The 27,783-nt window shown below is 46.3% G+C and overlaps 1 protein-coding gene across 1 annotated transcript; it reads right to left on the reverse strand.

Moving 5' to 3' along the window:
* Nucleotides 1-296: 296 nt before the first annotated feature.
* On the reverse strand, nucleotides 297-27,461 carry PRLHR (prolactin releasing hormone receptor). The gene is made up of 2 exons (XM_082407984.1): nucleotides 20,964-27,461; nucleotides 297-6,606 (listed from the first exon to the last, which is right to left on the reverse strand). The coding sequence occupies exon 2, from the start codon at nucleotides 6,598-6,600 to the stop codon at nucleotides 5,488-5,490; it is 1,113 nt and encodes a 370-aa protein (XP_082264110.1). The 5' UTR covers nucleotides 6,601-6,606; nucleotides 20,964-27,461; the 3' UTR covers nucleotides 297-5,487.
* Between the last annotated feature and the right edge of the window lie 322 nt (nucleotides 27,462-27,783).

Below are 27,783 nucleotides of genomic sequence, written 5' to 3' on the forward strand. Positions count from 1 at the left end.
AGTTCAACAACAGAGGGATGTGTTTCCTAGCAAGATTTTTTCTTTTTAACACGTCTACCAGAGCAACACTTTTCTTTAACTGATTCCCAAACACCATTTTTTAAATATATGGTTCCACACCAAGAGGCTCTAATACAGTAGGTCTCAAGTAGGGACCGGGCCCCTGTGTTTTCTAAGAGCTGTGCAGTGATTCTGAGAAGTGCCGTGGCTGGCTGAAGGCAGAGGCAAAGGGAGGGGTGATCCTCCACCAGGCCTTCTAAACCGTTAAGGGCAGCATGGCGTGGCGGGTGAGGGCCTAACTTGGAACCAGGGGATCTGGATTTGAATCCCAGGTCCCCACTGCTCACCTTGGACCAGGTGAGTCACTTCCCTTGCTGCCTTCACTAATGAGGATAACCCCTGCCCTACTCACCTCCAGGTGCTGTGGTGCAGGTCAGATAAAACCATTCTCGGGCTTCCCTGGTGGCGCAGTGGTTAAGAATCCTCCTGCCAATGCAGAGGACAAGGGTTCGAGCCCTGGTCCGGGAAGATCCCACATGCCGCGGAGCAACGAAGCCCGTGTGCCACAACTACTGAGCCTGCGCTCTAGAGCCCACGAGCCACAACTACTGAGCCCGTGTGCCACAACTACTAAAGCCCGCGCGCCTAGAGCCCACAGCTCTGCAACAAGAGAGGCCACTGCAATGAGAAGCCCGCACACCAAAATGAAGAGTAGCCCCCGCTCGCTGCAACTAGAGAAAGCCCATGCACAGCAAAGAAGACCCAAGACAGCCATAAATGAAAAATAAATAAAAATTTTAAAAATATATATATATAAAGAGGAGACTGTCCTTTGCTTTTTCTGGCTCAGGTTTCCTCGCTATAGCCCCAAACATCAAAATGAAACACATTTGACCTTTCGTTATTAGGGCCCTCTTGAAAGCTCTGCATGAGATTTATCATGTCTGGGGCCCTGCGGAGATTCTGTGCAAACTCCTGTTATCCACCTTTGCCTGGTGCTTGTCTGTGAAATATTAATTGTATGAGCTCCAAGACCCCACAGTGGGCAGGAAATTCAACAAGCAGCTGCCCTTGCCTCATTTGTTGCAGCCTGCCCTCCGCAAGGGGATTAGCCAGGGTGTCTCCCCAGCATGATTCACCAGAAAATAGACGCTTGAATCCCACCACCTCCCCTTCACTGGCATGGAGGGAGCTTCAGATCAGAGGTATTTATAGATGATAAGGAAAAATAGAACTAAAAAAAGGCAGCATAGAAACAGTGGGAAATGAAGAGGAATTGACTCGGAAAACAGAGAAGAACAATTCAAAACCTGTTAGAAGTGTACATGTTCAATTTTCAAAATAAGGCTTTCTACTTCCAAAGACTGACTGGGAATGTACAGTCTTTTAACAAATCAAGATTGCCACTTTCATCCATCCAAATAAATATTTTACATTTTCAACATCTGTATACTGTCTTCTCTCACTTTGCAAAAAAAAATCCCTGGAAAGGTATGCATAATCCATTTTTAAGTCTTAGTTTAGATGTACCAGAAAATTCTGTTTATGATGTTATCATGAAGGTTTTGGAATGTAGATGATTAAATTTTGTTTATAGACCCACGTGTTGAATGTTTTTAAATTTCTCAAGTCGTAGGTGGAAGTGGGTGATTAAATGCTAACATTTAAATAATGATTCAGATTTATGATGATATAGAAATAAAGCATGAAATTCTCCACTCTCCCTCTGATGGACCATCGGATTTAGACACCTGCAGTCTTGGGGAACACAGAGCTTGGTGCCATGTACAGAAATGCTATCACTACTTAGATTGGGGCCAGGGGGTCACAGGCCCCAAATGAACAGTTCATTCTTGGAATTAGCTGGAATTGACAAATTTAGATTGAGTAGCATGTTTTCCTTGGCATGATTTATCCTTGCTTTGATCCTGGCCATCCTAAGGTTGTGTGGTTACACTGTGTGTGTAGCTGGCTTAGTTTATTAATCCCACAGCTGGAGACTGTTCTACTGATTTAATGTTTATTGAGAACCCACAATGTGTGAAACACAGTACAAGCCCCAGCCTGAAGAGCTTCACACAGTGAGTCAGCCACATATACATCTTATGCACATAACAAAGACATCAGTGCCTGAGGGGAAATCAATCAGGGACTTACCTTGGGGAATAAAGGTGCTCCTAACCTCTCATCTGAGGGGGGATGGACCCTGGGTTCACTCCCAGATCTAGCCACACTCTTGCCTGCGTCCCCTTGATGTCAGCTCCGTGCCTTGTATTTGCCAGACTACTAGGTGTTCAGGAATGCAAGCCACAGGACAGAGGTGGTGAACTAGCCTACCTGAGGAAATAAACCTGGAACTTAGCACCCCCAGTAGAAGAGCAGACTGAAAATCCACAAGAACAAAAATTCAGGAACGTTACATCAATTGGTATTGTTACCTTAGCATCTCTCACAGTTGCTATTTCCAGGTAACTGTGGCCAACACATATTGAAACAGCCCCCAGCCGATTTAGTGAGATAAATCTATTGGTTGACTGCCAAAAGTAAGACTTGGTGACAACACTTGCAAAGAGGAGTACAGAACCTCCCATCAGCCTCAGAAAGGGCTAGTGCCAAGTACCAGGCTGGCTCCATTCCCAGCTTTACGACTCCTTGCAGGAAAAGGGCTGGATACTTGGTATTAACTAAAATGAACTACTATATTAAATTAAAAGTTCTACCTCAACCCTCTGTGGATTTCTCTAGGACTCACTTCTGAGAGATTTGTTTGATCAGTTCGTTTTGTAGTCAGACAAGTCCCAAATAGATTTCAGATAGGGTAAGAATTAATTAGTTGCTGTTCAGTTGCCAATTTGCATAATTTGTAAAGATGTTTATAAACACAATTCTCCAGCCTCTTTAGGCTCTCCATAAAGTCCACATAAATGTTAAAAAAAAAAACTTTTTTTTAACTTAAGCTGTAGGCATGATAGAAACTGCTGGGAGCTTTTCTAGTAATTAATGGGGACGCTTTCCTCTCACGGTTGACTTAAATCAAACTATCAGGGAACATTTCAATTTTTTTAACATGCCAGCAACCAGGATTTGGAATAATTCATGGTGTATAACTTTATAACGCCATTGACCTAAAATTGAATGACAATACTTTCAAAAAAACAAAAACTGATTGGACTCATACAGAGCCTTACACGTAGATGTGTAAGGAAACTGTTGAATGGATACCTATATATTCTGATCATAGGATTTACCTCTATGTGCTCCACCAGGTATTGTCTAAAGGCTAATAGAGTATTCCCAAAGCTTCATTCAGATGTTTCTGAGGTTCATTAGAAAGAGAATAATTCTTAAGGCATTTAACCTTGGATGCATGTTAAAATCACCTGAAGTGCTTTGAAAAATGCTGATGCCCAGTCCCCATCTCAAATCAATTGGACTCTCTGGGGATAGGTAGGACCTAGGCACTGATGGTTTTTGAAAGCTCCCCAGGTAATTCTAGGAGCAGCCAGGGCTGAGAACCACTGACTTAAACCCTCCAGTGAAGAGACCACAATTAATCAGATTCCTCCCCCAACTACTTCCACCCCTTCCCCCAATCTCTCCTGTCTCCACACATACCCGTCCAAAGAATTATCTGAGGAAACAGGAAATGTCTAGCCTTGAGTCTCCCAAACAGTAGAGCTGCTGGAAGCACAGGAACCAGTCCCTGGGATGCTGGGAGATGAGCTCATTTGGGGCGGGGGAGTGACATCAATAATGTGCGTGGGCCACATTATTAGAGCACAGGCTCTTTGTTCTCTAAATCCACAGACAAAGCTGAAAGTTAGTTTTAGCGCCATTGCCAGAGGTAATGGCATCTCCCAAGTTCACCTGCCTTTTCCTTTCTCCAGCCTTTTCCTGCCCTTCCCCATGCTGTGAAAAGTCTAGTCATATAAGTACTAAAGACTCATATTGCTAACTAGCCCAGCGATGAATGGAACCACTCTTCCATTGTGGTTACTGACATCAGAGTAATAGGATATATATAATCCTTGTCATCCCCAAATCACGCCCTCTTTCCCTTCCTTTCAGGGCACACTTTAACAAGTGAATGAGCTCATTGAGAGTAAGAGAAGGCGAGAGGTGGGAAAACACTGGTTCTGCTGTTTAGTGCTGGAGTAGTACTGGAATCTTCCAGTTGGTAACTGAATGGCTGCAGACACCAGTCCATGGCTTACATGCCACAAGGGCTAATCTGACAGCTGCATATCATGTATCATTTCCCAAGACTCCTGCCTTCACTGCCACTGTCATTATTCCAACATCAATGTGGAAACCCTTGTCCCAGGGCTCTTCTCCTCATTTAAAGAGCTCTTGGGATGTTAAGGTAAGGATTAGCAGCCTGGTATCATGGCCCAACAGTCTTCACCTCTTCCCTTCACCCTGAAAGTAATTAAGTGTTTGATCTGTGCATCCTGTAGGTCGCAGTTTATTTTTCTGTTCTGGATTTAAATAAGCTTCTCCCAGTCCTTATATTCTGAGTTGATCGTGTTCCAAGTGTGTCACCACAGAGCAGGTGCTGAGCAGTCAGTTGACAGCTGTTGATCTGTTGCGAGATCGTGAAAGAGCATGATATGGCACACAGCTTACACTGAGTATCCAGAAAACCAAATATTTGAGTGCCTGCCTTGTGGCAAACACTGGGTGTGTATATACAAACATGCACACGGATAGGATGTCTGTCCTATGCAGTTATATATCCCCTTAAACGATTTGAACCTTTTCCTCTTTATCCCTATTTATCTATATCTTCATCAACTAATTCATCTCATCATTTTCAAATAGAAATTGGGGGATAAGGAGGAGGGAAAACAGTAGCAAAACCTCTTGAAAGGTGGTTTGTGTTTTTGTACTATAAATTCAAGTGGATTTAAAATTAAAACCCCTTTGGCATATAAAGGTCTTATTTAGGAAATGCTGAAATTCTAGATGTAGATTTTTAGTACATATTTCCCTGGAATCCCAGAAATTAATGGGTTCAAATTGACTAAGCAATTGTATCTCGGCTGCGCCCCTTTTAAAAGGCAACCTGAAAAGCTTTACCAACCCCAACACAGTCATTTTAAACACCCTGCTCATTGTTCCTTCATCTCCCCATTGAGCAAGCAGAACAGAAAGCAAGGAAGACAGCTACGGTTCTGAAATACTGTTCTGAACCAGGAGAAAGAGCTTTGTTTGGCCTTCAAGGGCAAACTCAGGAAATAACAAATCCTCTTTTCCTCTGCCTGGCCTCCTCCAAGCAAAGCACAAAACTCTCAACAAAGCCCACTTGGCATTTTACAAAGACACAGGACAAGGAAAGACAGCTGGACGAGAAGGCCGGGCTGGAAGCTTTGCCCCTTCTTGGCTTAGCATTAGCTTAGCTCTGGAAGAAGCTCTCCAGTCCGGCCTCGGGTGGGCATCCTCGGAGAAAAGCGGACATGGAGCTCCCCCAGGCCTGGCGCAGCGGCATCAGATGACCACGCTGACTGTCATGCTCTGGCCGCGCGGCGCGATCTTGCGGGGCCAGGTGAGCAGCAGCTTGCGTAGCTCCTCGCGGAAGCTGTCGTGCAGCCAGGCGTAGATGAAGGGGTTGTAGCAGGCCGAGCTCATGGCGAGCCAGTGGCACAGCAGCTGCACTAACCCGAAGGCATAGGGGTCTATGGCGCGCGGGTCGAGATCCCGCAGCAGGTTGAAGACGTGCAGGGGCAGCCAGCAGACGGCGAACACCACCACCACCACCACCAGCAGGCAGAAGGTGCGGCGGCGGCGCGCGCGATCCCAGTCCGCTTGGCTCGGGGTCACGCAGCCCGGCACCACGCGGTTGCGGAGCTTCACCGACACCCGGACGTAAGACAAGAGGATGACCAGCAAGGGGAGCAGGTAGGTGACGAGCAGCAGCCCCCAAGCGTAGAGCTGGCGTTGGCGCTCCTGGGACCCCCAGAACTCCTCGCAGAGGCGCACGCGGTGTGGCTTGAGCTCGACGTGGTAGGTGTGCACGGCGGCCGGCAGCGCCAGCACCGCGGACAGCGCCCAGATGGCCAGCACCGCGTAGGCGCTGAGGCGCAGCGAGATGCGCCGGCGCAGAGGATGCACCAGCACGACGTAGCGGTCCACCGCGATGGTGGTGAGCGTGAACACAGACACATAGACGGTGACGGGCTGCAGGAAGAAGACCAGGTGGCACAGGCCGCCGCCGAACACCCAGCCGCGTGGCTCGAAAGCGTAGGCCAGCGTGAGCGGCACGCAGGCGGTGCACATGAGCACGTCCGACAAGGCCAGGTTGCCGATCAGGAAGTTGGTCACGTTGTGCAGCCGACGCACCCGTGCGATCACCAGCACCAGCAGGCAGTTGCCCACCAGCCCCACGACCACCACGATGCTGTAGAGCAGCACAATCAGCCCCTTCAGCTGATGCACCAGCTGCAGGCTCTGGAATGGCGTGATGGCCTGAGCGCCCGGACCAGCCGCCGACCCATTGCCCACCAAGGCTTCTGAGCTCTGGTTGGCCGGCGTTGAAGCCGCCGGCAGCAGCCCAGAAAAGAAGTCAGGGGCCCCGGGACCCTGAGTCGGCAGTGAGGCCATGGCCACCTGTCCAAAGAGAATCAAAGTCCGTCACTTCCCATTCTCTCTCCGCCCCCTCCTACACCAGCTGCGCCCCACAACACACACACACACACACTTCAGTGACCCAAATATTTCTCTGGAATGACTGGCCACAATAAATAACAACAAAATTTAAAGTGCCGTCACCCCTACCTCTGTAAAATTAAATCTATGAGTTAGCTGTGCACAGGTTATTTAAATGCCTTCTACTCTATTTAGAGCCCTCGCAGTCCCCACAGACCAGATCCAGGAGCACAGTCCTACCTGGTGACTGGGGCTTGGCGGATGGAAAAGCGCTCCGGGGAACGAGGGGGAGAATTCTGGCTGTCCCTAGAGGTCCTCCACCCAAGACGGCCGTGCAGGCTTCTCCGCTTCTCCGCGGAGCTGAAGAGATTCAAGCGTTCCCAGTGGGCTCGCGGCGCCTCCCCTCTGCCCCGCCCCCCACTCCATCGTGCCCTTGTACGGAAAAAAGGGGCGGAGCACGCACCCCCCGACTCGGTGCTTAGAGAACTAGAGGGGTGGATAGTGTTGGGAGAATAAAAACAGAAGAGGAAGGAGCGGCCGGAAACCTGGGCCGGAGGGGCGAGGGAGACCCTCTGCTGCGGGAGCTTGCCGCGCCCTGGGAGAGTCCCGCTCTGGAGGAGAGCGCAGTGGACTAGGGAGAGGAGGGGCGTGAAGCCCCGGGCTCTCGGCAGGACCTGGTGCTGTTTGAACAAGGAAGGCGCAGGGGAGGAAGTGGGTGGGAGTTGAGATCCACGACGGGATGCAGGGGAAAGATAAAGGACTCGCCCTCAAGCGCTGGATCCTGCGTGGAGTCCTGGCTTGCGCTAACAGAGTCGCACAGGGGGTTCTGTCAGGGATCTAAATCTTAGAGCTTGGAGCTCGCCGCAGGCCTTCGGGCGCTCGCGCTCCCCGGGACCCGCTGAGCCCTCCCTCCGCCTAGGCTGGCGACGCGATTCGAGAGTCGCGGGTCCGACCACGCCCAAGAAAGTGTTCAGCACCACGGACAGCTCCCACGGCCCGGGCTGCGCCGCGCGTTGAGTGCCTGCCAGCGGACGACTAGGGAGTGCAGCCCCTCTCTGTGTCCTATGCATTTGGAGAAGGAACCTGGTCCCTGGCCTGGTTCAAAGAGCTGCCTCGCCGCCTGCATCCCGGGCCGGAGCTGCAGACTTCAAGAGCTGTAGGGCGGAGTGGAGGAAGATGGGCCGGGGTCTCTGGGGGTCGGAGGGTGGTGACTTGTTCTCCTGCTACGGGTCACCGCACATAATGCCAAGGACGCCGCTGTCTTTTATCTCCCTGGGTCAGAAAATGCAGCCTTCGTGCCATTTACCTTAGACAGGCACACTTCAATACCTGCTCCCTGCTACTCCCTTTTTCTCTCCCTCTTTCTGGGCTACCAAGCTCTAACCCGTATCTGCCTGACAATACCAGGAAGGAATGTCAGTTCTGAGACCCTACCCTCTCCTTCCTTAAATAAACACCCTTAGGCCACCTCACCACACATACACACACACACACACACACATAGATATGCAGGATTTCTACCAGGATAACAAACATTTGAGAAACTTAAAAGTTACATACAATCTTTAGTAGTATTAAGCCATCATTGAAATGTAAATTTAACCTGGACCAAGTTGCGGAAGGCAGGAAGGAGACTTTGTAGCCTCCCTCCTTTGAAGCTATCTCCTCCCTTCACATTTTCTTTCCTTTTCCCAGAGGATGGAGCTTCATTGTGCCCTCTCTCATAAGCCCTTGTACTTTGTCTTCTGGCTGCAGATATTCCAGTTAGGCTGGAAAGAAGTAAAATGATTCTGCTCTCCAAATTTAAGTGATTCACTCATACAGGGAGAAAAGTCAACATTGGAACAAAAGCAATCCAATTTTATGCACCTGTATTTATTCTAAACCCACGTGTTCTGGGTTATAATCACTTTAGCTAAAGCAAGTATGATATTAAAAAAAAAAAAACCTCAAAATAAAATACAATCTGTGCCTGCCTAATCCCTTACCCAGTGATTTTTCTCATCATGTTCACCAACAGGGTTATATGTACCCAAGAGCAGAGGCACTCTTTTGCTTCAAAATATCTTTAACAGTGGCGCAGTGGTTAAGAATCCGCCTGCCAATGCACGGGACACGGGTTCTTGCCCTGGGCCGGGAAGATCCCACATGCCGCGGAGCAACTAAGCTCGTGCGCCACAACTACTGAGCCTGCGCTCTAGAGCCCAGGAGCCACAGCTACCAAGCCGGCGAGCTGCAACTACTGAAGCCCACGCGCCTAGAGCCCGTGCTCCGCAACAAGAGAGGCCACTGCAATGAGAAGCCTGCGCAGCGCAACGAAGAGTAGCTCCCGCTCACCGCAACTAGAGAAAGCCCGTGCGCAGCAACAAAGACCCAACGCACCCAAAAATAAATTAATTAAATTTTGTTTAAAAAAGAATTCTTTAAAAAAATATCTTTAGCAGAGGAAATTGTGGTAACATAGTTGAAAAGGATTCGGGATGCAGTTAGGCCTATAACTAGAGCCATCACTCTAGTCAATATCATTGACTATATAATACTAAAAATAGTAACAAGACAAACTTATCAACAACTAGAGGCCATGTAAATGTCAGTATTTGAAAGTTCAATATTGGGGGTACCCTCCAGAGAAGAAAGTTGATCATTTGTCAAGCTCCTGACAAAATCTGGTAAGGGTTTCAATGTTGTGAGCTTTTGCAAGATGGAAAGAAAGTGAACATCTCAGAATAGAATAGCCTATTTTAGATTTCTATTCTCTCTGGTCCTCACTGGAGTTAAGGCTAGTGTCCCTGTCAGCTAGGACATCACAATTAAACCATACTAATGTTCAGACTTTCCTGTACTAAGAGTGCTCCAGAAACCTGAGAGATCATGAATAAACAAAAGACTTTTAGGACAAATGAAGGAAAGATAGTACTTCACATAGTAAATAGCAAACTACAGGATTGTATTATCTCCTCTACCCCCAAAGTCTTCAACAGCCCATCAAACAAAGACCAGAGGCTTTAGCATGGCATTTCCAATCACATGCCCCCCTATTCTGATCCTCCTCCTTTTTTTTTGGTCTGTCTTCCCACCTCTGTCTCAATCCCTATATTCAGGCCACACTAGACTGTTGGACACAGACATGTCCTCACCATCCAACATCTCTCTTGGGGTTTATTCCCTTTCTCTAGAATACTGGTTGCTTCATCCCCACGCAACTTACATTCTTCACATCCTACAGGGCCCAACTCAAAGATTACCCTGTCTTCAAAGCCTTTTCCCTTTCATGATATTTCTGTCCTTTATTACATTCTACCTTTGAAATTCTGAAAGTGTTTCCTCCGGAGCCTCCACCAACCATGATGTAAACTCTTTACAGGCAAGGGCCAATGTCTTGAAGCATTTTTGTAACTACAACATGCCTGAACCCAGCAGATACCAAATAAATGTCCCTTTTGATTGAATGGATAAAAATAGCCCCCATTTATTGAGGGCATTTTACATGCCAGGCACTGTGCTAAGTACTTCACACACATTATCCCATTTGATCCCCTCAAAACTATTGTGTCGTTTTTGGCTGCGCCACAGGGCTTGTGGGATCTTAGCTCCCCAACCAGGGATTGAACCCAGGCCCTCGGCAGTCAAAGTGTGGAGTCCTAACCACTGGACTGCCAGGAAATTCCCCTCAAAACTATTATTATGCTTATTTTACAAATGAGGAAAGTGGTACTTCAAGGCTAAGTAACTAACCATAATGGCACAACTAATAAGCAGTGGGGCTGGAATCTCAACTTAGATTTGCCTGATTCTGTAAGCAAACACTCCACTATTGTACTTTACTGCCTCTGAATCCATAACAGATGCACTGAAAAATACAAGTAGGTTCTGATGGGGTTGAATAAATATAGGGAACCCCTCCCCCACAGTGGTTTATTACAGGAAGCTCTAACAAATTTGGTTACAACTCTACCTTTATTGTATTTAAGCTAAACAGATCTTTAGGAACTTCCCTGGTGGCGCAGTGATTAAGAATCTGCCGGCCAATGCGGGGGACATGGGTTCGAGCCCTGGTCCGGGAAGATCCCACATGCCACAGAGCAACTAAGCCCGTGCGCCACAACTACTGAGCCTGCGCTCTAGAGCCCGTGAGCCACAACTACTGAAGCCCGCATGCCTAGAGCCTGTGCTCCGCAACAAGAGAATCCGCTGCAATGAGAAGCCTGTGCACTGAAACGAAGAACAGCCCCCGCTCGCCGTAACTAGAGAAAGCCCGCGCGCAGCAACAACGACCCAACGCAGCCAAAAATAAAAATAAATAAATAAAATTTTAAAAATAAATAAATAAACAGATCTTTATGCCTCACCCAAATGTCCCTTGCTTATATCCCATGTAGGAGACAAAACCTTGGGCTGTATGAACTTCAGGAGGTGGTATTATGCTTTATGAGGACAATAGGCAACAGGACGTAGAGAACAGAAGACAGAGACAACAGAGGTAAAGACTGCAGTTAGGAGTCTGAGAAAACTGCTTAAGGGCTCTGAAGATTTTATGACAGCTAAGTGCATGCTGATACTTGGCAATGAGCCCAAACTTATGAGAAACCACTAGACGTCATATTTTTAATTACTAGGGAGGAGAGAGCAGTTTTTGAAACTTAAGTCCAGGCAATGACAGAATAGATGCTCCCCCAGACATGAGTTTTGTCTTCTAAGCCTGCCCTGTGTGTGTTGCAAAAGCCAGGCACCCCCTGGCTTCTCAGACTGAGCCAACTCAGTGTGGCAGGCTGGCCACCTACGGGAGAGGAGAGCCAGTGACAGGCAGTGTGAGAACAGACACGGCATCACAAACAAACACGAAGAAAATCCCATATGCTTCCCTTAGACGACTTTGGGAAAATGCTTTATTTCATCTCATACTCCAGACATACTAATTATTGCTTCCAGCTCTGTCACACACACACTACTTGTTTTTTAACTCTTCAATTCAGCTTTGCCCAAACACAGAGTGGAGGCTTCAATGCTATTATTCTGACCAGAAATCATCTTTCTTTGGTTGGACTTTTCTTCTCACCCCATCAAAAATCAAAAGGGAGGGAATTCCCTGGTGGTCCAGTGTTTAAGACTCCACCCTTCCACTGCAGGGGCGCCGGGTTCAGTCCCTGGTTGGGGAAATAAGATCCCACATGCCACGCTGCACTGCCAAAAAAAAAAAAAAAAACTCAGAAGGGAGCCCCAAATGGCCTTGTCTTCTCTAACCCAGATCATCTCTGAAGCAGCATGCAGGGTATACATCTTGCATCTGTCTCATTTTAATCTGGGCCCCATTGTGGGTCCCCACTCTTGGGCCTGGATACCTAGGCAACCTCTGGGCTTTCTCTAGTCAACCTTGTGTGAAAGCTCTTGACCATGCTCTTAGCTCTGGAAGGGTGAGAAGGCACAGAAACTTGCTAGAAAGAAAACTTACTATTAGATGATCTCACACACACGTGGAGTTCAGAGGATGGGGTAAGGCAGCCCTTTATTTTTCTCACTCGTCACCTATCAGGCCATACTTATTTCGGGCAGACTTTGGACGGGTCCCAGGGAATCACTAGATGACAGTGGTGATCCTTGCTGGCAAGGTCTCAGAGTAGAACATCTACAAGTCAAATACACTTTCCTTTTACAGTGTAGATTCCTGCTAATTACATAACTTTTGTAACCAGACTAACAAAGTCTTGTCTTTTCTCTACCTTCACCGATCCAGAAGTTAGGCTATCTCCCCAGGAAAGGAGTGGGTAACCCCCCAGAGTAGCATGAGGAGTTGGGGTGTGGTAGGAAACTTCCCTGCCACATGAGAAAAGGGAATAATAAAACCTGCTAATTCAACAGCTATTTGTGATTCATCTATATGTGACAAGTCCTGGACAAGGTGCATTGAGTGAAAGATGAGTGAGTATGACACACTCCCTGCCCTCAAAGAGCTCACAGTCTGGGGCAGAATTTTCTAGAAACAGAGTCAGCTAGCAGAAGGAACTATGAAAATAATCTCAGGGTGCTGCTACTCTAAAAAACCCAATGTTAAAACTGAAAAGCCCTGTGGCTTTAGTAAGTTAGCAATCTCTGGGAGTCTTGATTTCCAATTCTTTTCAGACTTATATATTTCATTAGAGCTGTTTCTCTAATTTCTTTTTCCTTTTTTTTTTTTCATAATGGTTTATACATGAATTACCCACTCAGCTAGAAATAAGGAAATAATACCTTGAGTTAGCAGTCAGGGTATTAAGAATAAAGAGGTGCACACAAGCACTCTATATTGATGGGCACATTTGCATCAATCCTGGCTGGTCTATTCCTACACCCATCTCTGGACAAGTTTCTTCAGTATCCAAACACTTAATGAAATAAACACAAAAGATGTTTTCAAACACAAAGCTCCCCACCTCCAACACACATTGAAAAGGTGATCAATATGTTAAAATAAAACATAAAAGTATTCTCTAAGCCAATCTTCTGTCACAGCAAACCAAATGTTAATCTGCTTGCTCTTGGCTGGAGTGGGGCAGGTGCCCTCAATCCTTCCTGTTCTCTTTTAACCTCTTCTAGGCCCAGAATGTAAAGCCTTGCAGTTGCCTCAGGGAAGAGCTGCCTGATGTGGTCTCCCTCTGCCCGGTCTTTTCCCTGCTCCCAGAAGTTCTAAAGCCCCGCACCTAGAGCCTGGAAAGAAAGGAGGACCTTCAGTCTTTGGTTCTAAACTGAATATGCACAACGTTACTAGATGAAAGGAGACTTTTTAAAGGACTCTAGGTTTTAAAGAACTTCACCACTGATAAACCTCATGCATCAGTTAGAGCTCTTCCTTGCAAACAACAGAACCCACTCTGGCTGGTTTAAGTAGAAGAGAATGGCAGCTCACCCCTGTAACTGCCGATAGGACCGCGGGATCAGCCTCAAGACCCAGCTTCCAAAACCATCCTTGATGAAGAAATCTCCACCCCACATGCAAAGTTGCTGCCACTGCTGTCACCTCCACCAATGCCATTTTGCATCAGGAACACGATCTTGCAGCCAGCACTGTTCCCCAAAGCCAGGCACCTCTGCAGCCACTGTGTCCCAACAAAATGGGGCCCCCATTTCCTTAGGTGTCCTCAGGTCCCACATTTCTTTTTTTTTTTTTTTTAATATTTATTTATTTATTTTGCTGCCCCGGGTCTTAGTTGCAGCATGTGGGATCCTCATTTCAGCCTGTGGGATCTTTTAGTTGAGGCATGCGGGCTCCAGTTCCCCAACCAGGGATTGCTTCCCCTGCATTGGGAGCACAGAGTCTTAGCCACTGGACCATGAGGGAGGTCCAGGTCCCTCATTTCTAAATGAAAGTTTCACTCAGGTGTATCTGAGGGGCAGAGCCTGGATCCCATACCTGAGTTCTAATTGCAAAATATGCTGGGAATTTGGGTTCTGACTTCCACTTTGATGGAAGATGATGAGGAATTTCCCCAAACAAGAGCAGATGACAACCAGCCATGAGTTATAACAAATGTTCACTCTACCCTATTATCAGTCTTGAACATCAGTTTTAAAGACCAAAAGCTATGAGGAGACCCATATGCTCTCTTAATTTGCTACCCTGCTTCTCCATCATTTTGAATGAAAATGTCAGATAAAGACATGAGAGAATTAAGGATGTAACAATTATTATGTATATTTTAGAACATATTAATTTAGTTTACCCTAATATATGTAATAACTGTGCCCCACTTTATGAGAAAAACTCCCCCCAGAAAACAGCTTCCAAAGATATAAGAAATGTAGCAACACCTTATACCAGGGTTTCTCACGCTCGGCACTAGTGACATTTTGGACAGGATAAATCCTGTGTCGTGGGAGGCTGTCCTTTACATTATGAGATGTTTAGCAGCATCCCAGGCCTCTTCCCTCTAGATGCCAGTTGTACACACACCTAGTTGCAACAACCAAAAACGTTTCTAGCGTTACCAAATATCCCCTGTGGTGGGGTTGGAGACAAAATCACCCCTGGTTGCGAAGCAGTGCCCTACACCAATACAGCACTTTTAAAATTCCCAAAGTACTCTGGCTTGGGAGTGCTACCAGCCTTCGTAGTTGGCTCTCTTCAGACAGCAAGACCCCAGAGTTGTGTTTCAAAAACATTGAGTTTTCTCAGATTGCCCTCTTACTGCTTCTTAAAATAGCAACAGGGCAAATGGAGAAAGATGATGTTTAAGACAAAAAGAAATCCCTACGATAAGCACAAGTTGATTGCCAATAGGAGGACAGAAATGGTCCCAAAGACCAAATAAGGAAAAGCATACAGCTCTCGGGCTTGTGTAACGGCGCTGCCTTCTGAGTTGTCCTAATCCCAGAAGAATCCCAGCTTTGGAAAATATAAGAAATTCATAATAATGCCCATCTCTGAAGAACGTTGAGAAGATCCAATACGTGTGAACAAACTGGCACACAGCTGGCTCACAGTAATGGGGGCTACTTTGGGAGAACCCTTTGTCCTGCCTTATGTCACCACCTCTTGTCAAGAGCTTTCTGGCGTGCAATTCCAACTCTTTCACTTGAATGTTACTCTGGAAGATGTCTTTGTAATGAGAAGAATTTGCTAGTTTTTAGTCTAAAGGCTTTCCTTCATTTCATCCTTGTTTACCAGGCACGCAAAGCCCAGGGTGAGATATTGCAAGAGGAATCAGAGACCCCAAGAAAAGGACAACATTGTCTAGAATTTTGCAGTCTAGTAAGAGAGAAGTCTACAAAAATCACTATGCTGTATGATCATGATAAATGCTACTACCACCACCTGCTGTGAAAGGGGGACATGAATGCTCACTGGGAAATTTACTAATTGCTTTAGTAAATTAGAACTGTGTTTACCCTTATAGATCATATTTATTTTAATGCACAAGAGTCTTCAAAGTGTTCACAACATTTGTTACTCAACCATATCAACATTGCACAGGTTGCTTAAACCTGTCCCCTTTCTTATGTTTATGTCAAACATACACAACAACTTAGGGCCCATTATGAATGTTAAGTGTTCAGGTGGCAGGAAATGAACAAGAAGTGAGTGTTCACTATGTCTTTCTAATTATCAAAATGTTCTTCAGGCTGAAGCTTTGTGTCAGGAATCCATCCCCCTTCTTTCCCCAGCCGCCGCTCAGCATCATTTCTTCCCAGGGGAGGTGCTCCCAGTGACCCCTGCACCTAGCAGGCCCTGGTGTGGAGCCCTGGGTGAGGCTTCTATGGCACAGCTCCTTCCTCCTCCCTCTGATCGTGCATGTCTTTGAAATGTATGTCTTTAACAATATCCCAAGCGGTCCATGACTGATGCTGCCAGGGCTGCCTATTTTTGATGTGATTATCCAGGGCTGCGGGGAGGTCCAGGCTGGCTGAGTTGCTGGACCTGAACTCTCTGAGACATTCTAGGGCAGCTGTAGTACCTGCCCTTGACTTATCTAGGGTCTCTTGCCACAGGCAGTCTCACTGCAACCATCCCTGGACTTCACTGAATTCCTGAAGATCCAGGATACAGTCAGGCCACCTTCTTTAGTGACACTCTGTACAAAAACCCCCTTAAAAGACATAAGGCTTGGCCAACCTGCCCAAGTCAGGATCTCAGCCCATTTTATTTTTCAACTTTTGATTGGACTCTTACCAATAGCCAGATATTAGCAGCATGGATGGCATACCTAATCCTAGTCTATTAGAAGTAGAAAATATATACAAGTGCATAGATAGATAGATAGATAAATGATAGATAGATAGATAGATAAACATGGAGACCAAAACAAAACACTTGAAAGCCATTTCTATTACATTCTTTTCCTAAGGCAGGGACAAGACAATTTGCTTTCCCATTTTGATTCCTATCCCATTTCATTATTGACTAGAAATGGCTTTTATGGATGGTAAAAATCATCTCGCATCTGCATTGTGCCATTTAGTGGTGAAGGGCTCTTTGTGGTCACATTTACATGGAAACCATGACCTTACAGAAGCCCCTCATTCGGGTTTCCATTAATATATGTCTCCTGACAAAACACAGTGATGAGCCTAACTGCCGTCCACCTCCGAATTATTACGTACACATATCTAAGTTCATTCTGGTGTTGCTATCTAACGTGACAGCCCCTTCCTGTTTTTTTTTAGACAAAGCACAGAACTGCTATGGTCCCCGCAGTGTTTTTCAAGTGCATTGTTCACGTGCGCTCGCGCGCACACACACACACAGCTTTTAGGGATGGCAGTCTAGCAGTTAGAATGTCTAGGATGGGTGTGCCTTCCCTGTGTTTTATCTTAGCAAGTGGGTCCTTGTCACCAGGGAAACAGCCCTGGCTTTCATCTGTGAGGACATCATGAGCAGTGTCTCAGCAAAGGGGGAAGAACAGAAATGTATTATTCTCCTCCCAAAGACTACCTTCATCAGAATCAACTCTGGCCCTTATTAAAAATGCAGATTGAGGGAATTCCCTGGTGGTCCAGTGGTTTGGACTCAGCACTTTCACTGCCTTGGGCCGGAGTTTGACCCCTGGTCGGGGAACTAAGATCCCGCAAGCCCGGAGGCAGGGCCAAAAAACAAAAACAAACAAAAAATGCAGATTGATGGACCAAAAGACAGACCCATTAAATCAGAATTGTTGATGGTGAGACCTGGGAAAAAGAAGCTATCACAAGTACTGCGGGTTCTTCTGATGCACACTCAAGTGTGAGAACCACTGCCCTACAATCTGCCATTAGTAATCCTGGCTCCCTACTTCCCCAAACTTGATGAAGCACCTGCCAAATGCAGCCTGGCTTTCTGCCACAGAAGCCCAACACTGGATTTCAGCCCTCACACTCTCCTTATATGACAGATACTGGAAGACAATTGTATTGTACTAGCTCAGTGGTTCCTCTATATCACATCTTTTTCAAGTTACTTTTAATGACATAAGTAGCATCTGAACACATTCTCCTGTTTAACAGACATAAAACAGAGAAGCCTAAAATCCCGCTCTCTCCCTCAGAGGTTATACGTGTCCTTTCTCTGTGCATTTACATGCATATATCTGAACCCGGAGAAAAGTACTGATGGACATTTAGGTTGTTTGCCACTTTTTGTTATTACAAACCTCACTATAATAAAGATAATAAAGATGTTCCAGATGTTGGTCAAAGAGTACAAACTTCCAGCTATAAGATGAATAAATTCTGGGTGTCTGATGTACAGCATGGTCATTATAGTTAATAATACTGCATTATATACTTGACAGTTAATAAGAGGCTAAATCTTAAATTTGTTCTCACCACAAAAAAGAAAGGGTAATTATGTGACGTGATGGAGGCGTTAGCTAACACTATAGTGGTAATCATTTTGCGATATAGAAGTATATCAAATCAACTAGTTGTGCACCTTAAACTTACACAAGGCTATATGTCATTTATATCTCAATGACGCTGGAAAAAAGATTCCATATACTTATATTTGGGTTGAGAATAAGGCACCTTGTCAGTGATGATGTTTTCTAGCTGACCAACATATTCTTATAGTGCTCTATATTCATTATTTTGCAAAAACTCGAGATTCAAATTCAGAGAAATTAAAGTAAAATAAAATAAAATAAACATGTTCCCATATGCCTTCCTAGAGAGATTTCTCCAAGGGCCCATTCAGCAAAGGGAAATTTATAAGTCACAAGATATGACCCAACTCAAACTTATCAGCACTGCAGGGGACTCTCTTTTGCTTCATGAATTGTAACAGCTTATTAACTACAGCATGAGTTCTTATAGTGGCCAGGTGAGGGTGGAAAGGAAATGCAGCATTTTCCATGGATGTTGGGAAAACCCCCAAACACCCCAACCTGGTTTTTCCTGCATGTTACCCTTCCTACAGCCCATGGCCAACCAGGGCCTCACGATGGCTGCTGGGAAGGACAAATTCTCCTGGGGTGGGGGCGTGGTTGGGGGAACATTGGCTCAGCCGGCAGGAGCTGTGTAAAGTGCACGCATTGGCCTAGGTAAGGTACTGCTTTCCACTTGGTTCTGGGCTCAGCAGAGGGACCTCTATTTTAATATGTTGTTGAAATGAGGCACCCGTGGGGTACATCACTGAAGCTCATAACCCTGTGACGAATAAAATGTCTGAGGCCAAAATCTCAGCCAGTGTACCCGTGGACCGGGTGGAGTCCTGGTGGAGGGACCAGGTGGAGGGACCATCACCAGCCAGGATTTTGTAGGAGTGAGCTAGGATGAGGAGGAGCAGACAGCTTGAAGAGATATAAGAGGAAAGCCTTATGTTCCTAGACCCACGAATCAGGACACTGGGTGCAAATTCCCACACTGAAAATAACTGCCGGAGTCACCCAGAGCAAGCCCTACCCAACTCGGGATCTCCGTGTCCTCATCGGTAAAGCAGGTTGGGGAAGGAGAACTAGACAATCCCAAAGGTCTCCACAAGCTCTGATAGTCCAGGAGCCCAAGTCTGTGGTCCTGAGAGAGTCATGTCAACTATCTACACACCTGGATGCCATCACTCACTTGTCTGCACACACCTGGATGACATTATCTGTCCACACATCTGGATGACACCACTTGTCCCTGGTTCCTCCTTAATGAAAGATGGTCTACCTTCTAGCCAATGCACCTGGACATCCTTTTACAGCTTCACTTTAGTTTTCCTCTCCACACACTGGCCTTCTTACAAATCTAGGAAATAACCTTAGGCCCTTGGAGTCAAACTTCCCTGAGGGAAGATTCTCTGAAGAAAATAATTTAGTCCACGTGTACCCCTCACAACATTTCAGCTCTCAAGACGTAAGCAGCATGAGGAAAGTCAACCTGTGTAATTGCTGCAGGCTTCAGAGTTTAGGAAGTTGCGTTTTGTTTGATTCTCATGATTCACCAGATCCAGTCAAAAGAATTACGTATTCATTCTCACTCTTCATGCGTTTTCTGGTCGTGTGAAGGCTCTGCCGGTTACGATCATGCTTTTGCATGCAAGAGTTTTTAACAATCGTAATAGTCTGTGTACTGTTCTCCCAGCTACTTCCCTTTCATATCACAAATTTCAAAAACACACTTAAGGGATATACTGGGCTTTTTTCCCTTAAATCAAACCCACAAAATTAAACATAGTTGGAGAGGTCCCTGAGATATTTCTTATGCAAGTCTCCTCATTACCAAAAAACAGAAAACACACAGGACACAAGGCAATAAGGTGTTTTCCTAGAAACTGTCCTGCCATAAATCAAATGCTCAAGCAGCTGACAATCCTGGGAAAATATTAAGACTTGAGACCTTCTTGCTTTCATTTCTTTGTTTTATTTTTTTCAGTTCTATTTACTGATCTGTCAGACATGGGTTTAACTATTTTGGAGGCTTTGCTACTCAAAGTGTGGTCCATGCACCAGCAGTGGCAGCGTCACTTGGGATTTGTTAGAATTAGAATCTCAGGCCCCACCCCAGACCTCCCGAATCGGAATTGCATTTTAACAAGGTCCCAGGTGATCGGTGTGCACGTTTCAGTTTGAGAAGCACTGTGCTAGAAGCTTCTCCATCTTGCCTTCAGTTGGGTTCTCAGAACCATATCCCTCATTCTGCACCAGTACCATTTAGGAAAACCCCTCTAGGTAGCTCAGGCCAGTAATCAGGCCCTGAAAAGACCGGAACTGTTTAGAGTTTCCCCTGACTTTGTCCTGGTCTTTTGAACGGAAATGTCTCACCCGCTGCAGATCCCACACAGCATTTTGTGTCTCACTGCTGACAGCACCACGTCCCTGGGTCACCGACTCCACTCAACCAAGCTCTGGTACCGCAAAATCCATCCAGGGCACCCAGGTGCTTCCCAAGGAGCCCAGGAAAAAAGACAAACATGGAACTCAGGGTAAAAGGGGCTTTCACAGGTGAGGAGACTGAGGGCAGGCTGAAAGACAGGCCAAGGTCGCCCAGCCACTCAGTAGCACAGCGAGGCCATGCCCCAGCTCTCTGGAACTCACACTCAGTGCTTTTTCCTCCGGGTGGAGGGAGTTCTCGTGACACTAATGACCACCTGAAAGAGGAACCAATTCATCTGGTTTTCCAGAACTTTCTGATCTGTCTCTTCATTCAAAATTGAAAACCACGCTGGCTGTGCAGACACAGTAATAAAAATAGAGAAAATGAGCTGTGCTCAGAGGCCAAGTTTGTTCACTCCCAACTCATCGCCTTTGCCTGGGCTGTGCCCTGCTCCCCCACCCCCCGCTCCACCCCATAAGTAAGGGCATCCTCAACCATGTTTATCTTCTAAAATCCTGTTTATTTTAGAAAACCAAGAAAAAATGGACCACTTCTCCCCATGTCAAGCCCACACTGACCTCTTCCTCTTCCCAACTCCTGCAGCTCCGGCTGCCCCTCCAGTTCTGGGTCCCGCTCTCACTTGCACGCGCTGCTTTCTCCTTCCCCAGGGTTTCATTTGTTGGGCTGATTGCCCCCGTGAGACCAGCCAGGGACGATGATTCATCCTTCCGCTCCCCACGGCATGTGGTAGGTTCTGGTTAAGTTACATCCAGATGAAGGAGACTGACAACTTCCCAAATCAGCTGAAGCAGCGTGAACAGGAGCAGACCGGTAAGACACGATGCTGGTTCCAGCCAGTGGGGATGAGACAAGAAAAAAAGTTCTCCCTGGAGATAGAGTGAGACAGGATCTTGTCTGCTTTATAAATTCGACCTTTGCCTTTTTTCCTTCGATTCCTCGAAGGCAGAGCATTGATTTTACAGGAGAAAGAATGGATTTGTACAATGTCTGTTCACCTTCCTTTTTTTTTTTTTTTCACTGAAAATGGCCTTTGAGCTGAAACAGACACTACTGGGGAGGAGTCCAACCTGGAGCAGAGAGCAGGTGGGCTTTGCTTTCCCTGAAACATTTAAAGAGAAACTAGAGAAAGCCTGCGTGCAGCAACGAAGACCCAATGCAGCCAAAAATAAATAAAATCAATTAATTAATTTTTTTTTAAATCCCTCATTTAATTCCTTCATAAATTGAAAGGATAACTGCTCTCATGCTGTACAGTTTGGGGTTAAGAGTGTAGATTATGGAGCCAGACTGCTGAGGTCAAATAGAGGCTCCACTACAGACCAGCTATGTGACTATGGGCTGTTACTTAATCTCTAGGTGGCCTCAGTTTTCCTGTCTCTAAAATGGACATAGTAATTTTTGTACCCATCTCAGAAGATTGAATGACTAAAGTGCTTAGAATAGCACCTGGCACAGAGTAAGCACTCAGTAAATATTAGCTCCAACTATCCACAGTTTACAGATGAAGAGTGTGAGAGGGGCAGAAACTCGAAGCTCGGTTTCTAGAATTCTCCCCATCTTCCCTTAAGAGCCCAGCCCATCTGCTCAAGGCCAGATCCACCCGGCTGGAGCATCTCAGTGCCAGTGTCAGCCACCTGCCCAAACATTCAGCCACCTCCGTCTAACTCAATCCACACATAACGCCTTCTACTATCATGGGATTCTTTTAAAAATATTAACTAGATGTATCTTTATTTCCTGAAGCCTTGTTGCTTTTTAGCACACAATCAAGAAATAAAGCCTCAGGGGTGAAGAGCAATGTAATTATGACAAAGATTAAACCAGTATTTAAAGGCTAATTTTGACGTGTACCTTGAGCAACAAAAATCAGAATAATATAAGCAGGTTGAAAGCGTGGATGAAAGCACACTCTGATTCTAGACCACAATGGGAAATACTCTCAAGTTCAGGTGAAAACACTGTCTGGAAACATAATACGCTTTTCTTTTCTGTGGTTAAATAAAAATCTAATTAAGTCATAGAACGTGCCCTGGAAAGCTCCAACGATGCCATGATGTGATTTAATAAAGAGGAAAATGTGTAAGTACGGTGGGCACACACAGATTCAAGCCATCAAGACATGGCGTTGCTGAGATTAACATAAAACTGGTATCGAGTACATTCTACACACTTTAAGACTATTGCCAAACTGTGTAAAAAGCCCAATGCTTCTGGGACTTCCCTGGTGGCGCAGTGGTTAGGAACCTGCCTGCCAATGCAGGGGACACTTGTTCAAGCCCTGGTGCGGGAAGATCCCACATGCCGCGGAGCAACTAAGCCTGCACACCGCAGCTCACCACAACTAGAAAAAGCCTGCGCACAGCAACGAAGACCCAATGCAGCCAAAAAATTAATTAATTAATTAATTAATTTAAAAAACCAATGCTTCCTAAACAATTTTAAAATGCCAGTAGCACAAACACTCATTTTCAAATGAGGTCAGATCTCAGTTTTGTTTCTTCCCACTCAAAGATAAGGGAACACAAATGTGGAGAGGCGTATTACTTTTCAAGGCCCCCAGTTCTAGGGTAGAGAATCTTTTCCTCAGGCTGGTGGCAATTTCAGAGAAAAATGTGGGAGGGGGGTTTTCTGGCTGCAAGCCCAGCCTGACTCACTGTGAGGGGTAGTTACCAAGAAAATGAACACCTGTTAGACAACATTAATAATAATTATGAGGAAGAGGAGGACGATTAGTGGAAGAACAGGGTGTGAGTTTAAGGAGATGGTTGTCCCACGATCTCACTTATTTACTTAACACTCGGTCTGACCTGGAGCCAGCCTGGAAGAAACACAGGGGGAAAAGTAGTGTTTATATGATAAAAAGAAGGCCCATCTAGGAGGAAAAGTTCGTGGCACTGAGGTCCTTTAGGTTAAAGAAACAAAGTAGCAATTAACAAGGCTTGGGGCAGAGAAGGGGAGAGACTGAGGGTGTTAACGGAGTCCAAGCTCACTCTGCTTGCCACACGACAGGCCAATGTGCCAATAAATCGGAGACAAGGTGTTGAGACAAGGAATATGACTTTATCTGGAAAACCGGCAGACCCAGAAGATGGCAGACTAATGTCTCAGAATAACCATCTTCTGGGGTTTGGATGCCAGTTTCTTTTACAGCACAGAGAGGGGGAGGAGATGAGGAAGTAAAGTAAAAAGGCCATAAGTTTTGCAAATATCCCCTGGAATGGCCAGCCTTGGGGAGGGGATGTGTTAATTTCTTTTTTCTTATAGCCATCCCCAGGGGGAAAACGGTCCGGATGTTTCCCTGAACAAAGGCACTTTGGTTTAACTTTCAGGCAGAGGGGCGGGGTTCCCTGAGGCAGGCCATTATGTACAGACAGTATCCGTTTAGTAAACAAAAGCAGCAGAAAGCAAAGGTTAAAGAAACAGATCCAACACGTGGGATTTGGCTCTTCCCTGTTACACGGGGTCCAAGAAAATACATTAATAAGATTATCTTGGATATGAAGGTTCCTACAAATACACTTGTCATTGACATATATTTATTCATAAGAATATAGCAAGCAGAATTCTTTTATTCAAGACTATTCCTTTTGCATGTATTTTCCTTGAATATATTTTTGAATGAGTTAATTTTATTCAAGGAATAGATCATCTTAAGGCTATAGTCTTAGGAATATGTTCTTATAAATATATTCATGATTCCTCATCTTCTTGTCTTTTCCTCTGGGGTCCCCAGCTTTCTTCCCTCATCATTACTCTCTGTTCTTCAGGCTCTGGCTTTGCTAACAGGGAGTGAAGCCAAAAACAAACTGAATAGTCCTTAAAATACTTCCATGAAGACAGAAAGAAAATCAGTAAATTAAAACTACCATGTTTCATCTTTCTATTTTAATTTTTCAGTCAATGTGGTGGATTGACAGTGGCCATTCAGCAAATTGGTTGTCTGTGAATTAACCTGATGGCAGGTCATGTGGAAAAGATACAAAGATGCGAGAAGTTTCAGTCAAGTCACAATGAACTCACTGTGTTAGTTGGTATCAAGGTCATTAGAAATAAGTTAGTAGTGGACTAATTAAAAAGCTACATATATTTAGATGACATTATGAATAATAATAATAACCCTTCCCACTGACCATGGTTGACTGAGTCAGAGGTGGCCAGCTGACCCAAGCAAGGCCAATCGGAATTCTTTCCTAAGACTTTTCAAATTGAAATTGAGAAAGGGATTGAGCCCTCTTAAGATTGAGCCCTTAAGAAGACAGACAGGTGTAGGGGAAGAAAAAATTTTCCTCAACCCTCGTAGGGTCCCTGGCTGGGTCTAAAAATTAAACTGACAAAGATCAACAGGACAAAAACGTACACATTTTACTGAATTTTTACATGTACATGGGAGCCTTCACAAGAGAACGAAGACCCAAAGAGGTGTCCAGAGCAAGAAGCTTTTATACCTTTTAGACAAAGAAACAATAAATTTGTGAACAATTGACAAGAAAAAAGGCTTGGGTTAGGGCTGATAAACCATGATGAAGTAGCTAGGAAGATAAGGGTTGGTTTAACAAGGTTTGTTTGTACAGATTTCTCAGCCCCAAATTCCCGTGTCTGGCGATAAGAATGTCTCCTTACTCCTGGTGCAGGGAGGGTACCTTCCACTTGGGAGATTTATTTGTTTCAGGGAAGAAGAATGAAGGTGGAAGGGGTCAGAGTGACCTTCCTGCTTCTGTCGTTTTTTTGTTTTTTGTTTTTTAATTCCTTCAACTTAAGATATTCAATATGCCAAGGAGGCATATCTTGGGGTAGTGTGTCCTGAATGAACTCCATCACAGGGAATCCTGGGCAGGCCTGTTTCCCACTAAGTGAAATAAGACCCCAACTGAATGGAGCTGAGTGGCAGAGAGTAGCTAAGAACTTGGAGCAAGAGAGAGTCTTGACAGTGTCCAAGCACCTGGATCCCACTCTTCCTGAAGCCCAGATGCACCCTGGCCCTGCCCACAGGAGGAGGTGGCTAGTTCCAACCTGAGGGGATGGGTCAGGACATGCTTGGAATGAGACTTGGAAGATAAGAAAGACTGAGAGAGAAAGAAACATAAAGACCTGGAAGATCAGAGTCACCCAGCCCAGAAGTGCCAGTGGTGCAGGTGGCTGAGCAGAGTTTGGGCGAAGAGGGTCAGATGTACAGAAAAGGCAGGCTGGGGAGGCAGGGCCAGATCTGGAAGGAACCTGTAAGCCAGGCTAAGGAGCTGGAGCTTTATTCTCTAGGCACTGGGACCCAGTGACAGGTCTTAAGTAGGGGCATGAAGCTCGTTTCAGTGGGAGTACGGAGGGAAAATTGAAGGGGGATAGGTAGGAGCTGGGGTGCCCATTGGGAGGCTGCTGCAGAGGTACAGGTGAGAGGGGAGGAGAACCCAAGCAGGGCGGGAGAGCCACTAACTCCCAGTACCAGCCCTTCAGCCCTTCCCACAACTGAGTGTGGCTGCGGCTGAGGGGAGAGGGGAATCAAAGGGACGGGGACTATGTAGCAGCCTTCTGGATTGTTCCACATGTTACCCCGGGGCACCTAGAGCACACATGCCCACCCTTTGCCCATCTTGGGTTCCTCAAATGCTAGGTTTCCTTCCAAACACACACAAGGTAGCAGGTGGGGCTCCATGACCTGATATTTATTCCATGGCCTCTATCGGGGTCCACAGGGGAAACAGCAGCTCCCAGGAAGGTGCTCCCTCTCTCTCCTGGACACATGGGCTCCTAACTTATTAATCGCCTTCATGATTCCCTCTTTTGTCTACTCCACAAACCATTCCAAATTCCTGTGCCCAGGCAGTCCTCCAGGAGACACCCACCCACGTGGGGCCCTGCCCCTAAATACAGCTCACTTCCCTGACTCTGTTTATCCTCACTTGATGCCAGGTGATAACATGGGGACCTGTTGCCAGGACGATGGAGCACGGCGTCGGGATCCATTAACTCTGGGACTTGCTCTGACTTGTGCCATGTCCTTGGCCACCGGCAGGATGCAAACCACTGCCGCCATCCCACCAGGACCGTCTCCTCTCATTTCACCTCCTCTTCCTCCAGGTTCCCTCTCTCCTTCCCCTCAAGATCTGATGGACCAGTGCATTCCTCCTGAGTTTGCTAACTCATCTCCTGTATCTACTGGCAAACCTGACTCCTCAACAAACCACAGCTGCCCCCTCTCACCCATACGTTGTACACAGCACTCCCCCCCTTTTGACAAAAGGCATTCTAAACTTACCTGTCAATAAAGGGAGCTCAGAGGTAATTATTTCTCCCATCTGCGCTTCCTGTTTCATTTTTCCCTCATGTTGCTCTGCATGAAAACGTAACACCGATAAAATAATGCCATCCCCATTACCGTAATTCCCCTTATTATGCTATATAACCAATTCCTAGGCCCCTTCTTCTGCGGAGGGACACTCCCCTATCCAGCCCGATCGCGGCATCCAGGAGCCCCTTCTCCCCCACTGCAGATGGAGGGCTTTGACTTGCTTCTTTCTCCCTTTGTTCTGTGTAGCTGGTAACCCACCCACGTGGGGCCACTTTTTGCAATGGTTTTTTAAGTGCTGTGTTGCTCATGGCAAAGGTAAGCTTCTTTCAGGACAAAAACGCAAATTCCCTTTTTGACACAGCAGTTCAGGGCCTTCTGCGATGTCAAGAGGTATATCCTTAAAAGCACCTGTCGCTCAGGACGGGAAGAGATACGGCCGATTGTAGGGACGCTGACTCTGTGTCAGCTCCTCTACAAAGAACTCGTCCTCATCCCTGAAGTCCTTCCACTGGGGCCCCTTCAGGATCCCCCCAGGCGGAGTGTCGGTGGGTGTGGCGCAAAAGAACCACGGCAAACTGACCTTCGGAACAAGGGGCTTCCGTGCAGCATCGAGGAGACTCGACTGTCTGCCCTCCCAAAGGGATCTGAGCTCTCTCTCCAGAGGACGCTGTTTCAGCTCCCCGTCGAAAAGCAAGATGGGCTTCCAGTTCTCCAGCAGGGACGTGGGACACAGCTTTCCCTACAGCACGCTCAGAGCTGGGCAGGACTCGGCCCCACAGCTGCTTCTGGCCCAGCTCCCCAAGAATGGTCCCAGACGATTAGTGGGGACCCTGCAGCACTGCCCGCCTCAGGGCTGGCCACCAGCTCCGCGCAAGAGGCTCACAGCAAGCGCCGGACAGGTTACTCAGCGACCCTCCTCCTTTTTCATGTGTCCTTCTACATTTGCACCACCCTGTTAAAAATAATCCACCTTCCCCATAAGTACTGTATTTCTTTGTTTTTGTTTTAATTTATTTATTTAATTTATTTATTTTTGGTTGCGTTGGATCTTCGTTGCTGCGCGCCAGCTTTCTCTAGTAGCGGCGAGCGGGGGCTAC

Source organism: Balaenoptera borealis (genome assembly GCF_965194805.1).
Source record: "Balaenoptera borealis genome assembly, chromosome: 10".
Taxonomy (NCBI): domain Eukaryota; kingdom Metazoa; phylum Chordata; class Mammalia; order Artiodactyla; family Balaenopteridae; genus Balaenoptera; species Balaenoptera borealis.